This window comes from Arachis ipaensis, chromosome B05 (genome assembly GCF_000816755.2).
Source record: "Arachis ipaensis cultivar K30076 chromosome B05, Araip1.1, whole genome shotgun sequence".
NCBI classification, from domain to species: Eukaryota; Viridiplantae; Streptophyta; class Magnoliopsida; order Fabales; family Fabaceae; genus Arachis; species Arachis ipaensis.
In genome coordinates, this window is record NC_029789.2 from 10,309,199 (window position 1) to 10,313,899 (window position 4,701).

At 33.2% G+C, this 4,701-nt stretch overlaps 1 protein-coding gene across 2 annotated transcripts; it reads left to right on the plus strand.

The window, feature by feature from the left end:
• Positions 643-3,814, plus strand: LOC107642866 (sulfite exporter TauE/SafE family protein 3). 2 transcript variants are annotated; one of them, XM_016346361.2, is made up of 11 exons: positions 643-836; positions 966-1,166; positions 1,263-1,327; positions 1,417-1,459; positions 1,679-1,746; positions 1,846-1,932; positions 2,046-2,096; positions 2,339-2,560; positions 2,904-2,997; positions 3,138-3,278; positions 3,398-3,814. In XM_016346361.2, the coding sequence occupies exons 1-11, from the start codon at positions 665-667 to the stop codon at positions 3,478-3,480; spliced, it is 1,227 nt and encodes a 408-aa protein (XP_016201847.1). In that variant the 5' UTR covers positions 643-664; the 3' UTR covers positions 3,481-3,814. The 2 variants fall into 2 exon arrangements, with proteins under 2 accessions (XP_016201847.1, XP_020978675.1); XM_021123016.1 differs by having other exon boundaries at positions 1,691-1,746.

Here is a 4,701-nt window from a genome sequence, read left to right on the forward strand (position 1 = left end):
AAAATATTATATCCAAAATTTTTTTCTGAAAAATAAATAACAAAGTTTAATGAGTCAATTATAACTTGAGCTAAACTTTAAAGTCATCTTTAAAATTAGCGTGGTAATCAAAATAATTCATAAAATTCTAATTGCATCTATATTTTTGATATTGACAAAAATACATTACAGGCAATTAGAATTTCAAGAACTAATTTGACACAATACTTCAATGGTAAATACTAATTTAGAGCTTAACTCGTTATAACTTAGAAGTTGATCAGATAGAAACATTGTACTTGCCCTTATTAATTATTATATATATGAAACAAGGATAGTGGTAACGAAGAAAATGCACTCCTTACCTACCATAATTTCCTTCCTCAACCGTACTTGAAGAATCCAAATAAAATAAAACCACGAAAAAAAATGCGAGGCAATTAATATAATTTCTTCTCATCAAATACATAGTAGCTAACTAGTTTAATTTTCCTATATTTGGCTTCAATTCACAGCTAGCTTATTCGATAGTGTAGACATGGCAACTACACAAGTGAAACATTATGTCACTTCTTTGGGTGCTGCAGCAACAACGTTAGCAAAAACATGGCTGGTCTTGTGGATACTTGTTACTATGTTCTTCACTGTCTAATAATAATAATCATGTAACAAACTAAATGCATGCATGTTTGAACAGGAAATGAAGTTTGATTGGAGAATTATTGTGGGATCAATCGTTGGATTTTTGGGAGCAGCGTTGGGCAGCGTTGGAGGGGTTGGAGGTGGTGGGATTTTTGTGCCAATGCTTGCTTTGATCATTGGCTTTGATCCCAAGTCTTCTACAGCCATTTCTAAGTGTTAGTGTACACATGCATTCATTGCTTGATTATTTATTTTCTTGCATGCTAAACAAACATATATTGATGCATTATATATATATGTATTCATGTTAATTGTATATACTTTGATTTTCATTGTTTTTGCAGGTATGATTATGGGTGCAGCTGGGTCAACAGTATACTATAATCTGAGGCTTAGACACCCAACTTTAGACATACCCCTTATTGATTATGATCTGGCTCTGCTATTCCAACCTATGCTGATGCTTGGAATAAGCATTGGTGTTGCATTCAATGTCATGTTTGCTGATTGGATGGTCACTGTTTTGCTTATTATCTTATTCATAGGTAATCATTTTAGTAATTATCTTCATAACATATCTACTAAATACATATATAGGATTAAAGATGCTTAATTGTTTAAGTGGAAATGATTGGCGATAGGTACATCAACAAAAGCTTTATTCAAAGGCATAGAAACCTGGAAAAAGGAAACAATGTTGAAAAAGGTAAATTTTACTTTTAGAATCTTAGTTAATTTTTAAGGTTGAGTGGATTCACTTCTTCAATTTGATGTGGTATCTGATTGACTTTTCAGGAAGCTGCCAAGGCTTTAGAAGCAGAACCAAAACCTGGTGATGGTAAGTCCCCATAAACACAAGTTTGTAATACACAGATAAAACCTCTTCAACTATACAGAGAAAGAAACATTTGGAATGTTTGCTTCTTGCTAATGTACATATTTAAAATGCATGATGGTAATTAAAAATACAAAAAAAAAAAAAGAGTAGATTTATATGTTATGTATAGGCACCTTTTGGAAACAGTGTTATTGTAAGACTTGAAATCTCTTATTTCAGATGATTCTGCAGAGAGTGAGTACAAACGACTACCAAGTGGTCCAACTAATAATATACATGATGAAGAGGTAATTCCAAGAGTTTATCCAAATTTAATCCACTTTGAAAAATGAATATATCAAACTTTATGTATATTGAATGGAAAAACTTATATGGTGTGCATGCAGGCCCCTATGTTACAGAACATATATTGGAAAGAATCATTACTCCTTGTGTATGTTTGGGTGGCTTTTCTCATTGTTCAGATTGTTAAGGTAATTGAACTAACATGTTAGGCTTCATTCTTTTTTACTCCTTTTATCACACACATCCATCTTTTCTATTATGTTTAATTATGTTACTGTGATTGTGCATCTGTTTTATGCAGACATACACCAAGACTTGCTCCATAGAGTACTGGGTTCTAAATACATTGCAGGTACAGTTTTCTAAGAACATACCTAAATAGGAATATAATAAACTACATATGACATGAATTTCAATATTGAATAGAATATTCTAGTTGCATTGTATAACTCCAGTTTCCAACTTGCTAAGTTAACCAAATAGGTGCATCAACCATCAAGGAAATCTATAATAGATTTGAACTCAAAATAGATACTTTTCTGTGCTAAAGGACTAAACAAAATTTGATGTGCCCAATTGCCATGCATGTTGAAGGTGCCTATTGCAGTCTCTGTTACACTTTTTGAAGCCATATGCATATCCAAAGGAACTAGAGTGATAGCATCAAAGGGAAAGGAATTCACAAATTGGAAGATTCATCAGATTTGTCTTTGCTGTGCATGTGGAATAATAGCTGGTATTGTTGGTGGACTTCTTGGTCTAGGGGGTGGCTTCATTTTGGGGCCACTCTTTCTAGAACTTGGGATTCCTCCTCAGGTATACACTACACTACTCTACTCTTCTCTTCTCTTCACTTTTCTTAACCTTTGCATATAAGAATAAAAAATTAACCACCGCTTATAGAAATACTTTTTTGGTATCACATAAAAGAATTTCATCATAATATTTTAAACAAGTTTGATCATTTATCTATTACATGTTTGATTATTTAGTTGATCATTTAATTCAAAAAATATGTGAGTTAATATGTATAAAAATATAAATAATAAATACATAATTACTGATTTGGTAATGGTGACACTAATTTTTAGTGTACATAAACCAATTTTTATTTGAATAACAATGACAAATAATGTGTATTTATTATCTGCTTCTGTAGGTAGCAAGTGCTACATCAACTTTTGCCATGTTTTTCTCATCCTCCATGTCAGTGGTGCAATATTACCTTCTAGATCGGTTTCCAGTACCCTATGGTAAGTAACCACTAACCAACATTATATCACATTGCTAGTTTTTGGAAACTAATTAAGAAAAGCTCACGTTATATTACATTGCTGGTTAATGAATATTAATACATAGTGTGTGTGTGTGTTTTGGAAAAAAAATTCTGCAGCTTCTTACTTTGTTATGGTTGCAACCTTTGCTGCTTTCGCTGGCCAGCATGTGGTGAGAAGAATAATTGCAATCCTTGGCAGAGCTTCCATTATCATCTTCATACTAGCCTTGACCATTTTCATAAGTGCAATCAGCTTAGGTACTTTCCATGATCTTAGAACTCGTAACATCATATTCTTTTTGTTTTGATTAGTAACCATGCAAAGATGTTTTATTTTATTTTCTCTCACTCATTCATGTATGTATCTGTATAAACAGGTGGGGTTGGAATAGAGAAAATGATTGAGAAGATGGAAAATCAAGAGTACATGGGTTTTGAAAATCTCTGCAAGCTATCTTAGATGTGTTTGTATTGGTGGCGTATAAAGCTGTGGAATTAAATTTTTCTACAGAGAATGCCATTATTGAACTTATGATATGGTCGCTTGTTTATCCAGTTTTCATTCAGGCAAAGGAAAGATTGTGGGTCATAACTTATTCTGCTTTATCTTTCTATTGTAATAGTTGCTTCATATTTTTGTTTTTGCCATTTCAATATTGATCGAAAGTATTTGAATTTTGATTTTTGGAAGTTAGTTTCTACTTTCTAGAGTGAGAGAGTGGTGTTGTGCTGTGTGCATTAACAATATGCAAAAACCGATGAACCGACGGATTTGAGAAATCCGAACCGGTTCGGTATTTATTTTTTCAAGTAAATACTAAATGGCCACTTTTGATTACGAATTATTTAGGTGCCGACGAAATTCACCATAAAAAAATTAAAATTAAAGTTATATCTATAAAAAATAAATTTTATTTGACAAAAATATTCAATCAGTATTTTTTTATTAATTTCGTTAGAAAATGAGTTAAAAACCTAAATTATTCTTATCTTATTATCTTCAAGATTTCAACTTCCTTCTGGTGGAAACTCAAGTGCAGTCGATTTCACGTGAAATTGATACCTAAGAGCCATTAGATGAAAATTCAATCAAATCATCTAACAGCGCTCAGTATCAACTTCACGTAAAGTCGACTTCACTTGAGTTTTCACCCTTCCTTCTTTATCTTGATGACACCATCATTGTTAGCTACTTGGAAAAAAAAATCATATCTCTCTAGTTTCACTCTTGTTCATGTCTTCTCCTTCACTACTACCATCTCTTGCACCTTCTTTTCACTTTTTTTATTCTCAAAAGGAAAGCAGAAAAAAGCAAAAGGGAAGTAAAACATATCAGAAAGAAAGGACAAGGCAGAGTTGACGATAATCTTCGTCGGCGACGCCTTCTTCCTCCTTTTCTCCTTAATTGTTTTTCTTCTCTTCGCTTTCCTCTCTTATGTGTGTGTGAAGCCGCTGATGTGATTCAATGTCAGCGGCATTGGTTTGAGTCGCATTTTCGGCCTCTTTAGTATCAACGGCATTGATTCTTATGTGTGTGGGTGGATTTTTATGTGTATGTGCATGCACAGCGATGGTTCAAGCCATCGTTGCTGTGGTTTAATGTCGGCGATAGTGGCGGTGGTTCGAGTCATGTTTTCGGCCGCTTCACTGTCGGCAGTGGTAATTTTTATGTAAGTGTGTG

Excerpts from the sequence above, each read along its gene's own strand:
- LOC107642866 (XM_016346361.2), top strand. The coding sequence starts at position 665 with ATGTTTGAACAGGAAATGAAGTTTGATTGGAGAATTATTGTGGGATCA. Across the intron at positions 1,460-1,678 it reads AGAACCAAAACCTGGTGATG|ATGATTCTGCAGAGAGTGAG; the intron begins GTAAGTCCCCAT and ends CTCTTATTTCAG. Across the intron at positions 1,747-1,845 it reads ATAATATACATGATGAAGAG|GCCCCTATGTTACAGAACAT; the intron begins GTAATTCCAAGA and ends GTGTGCATGCAG.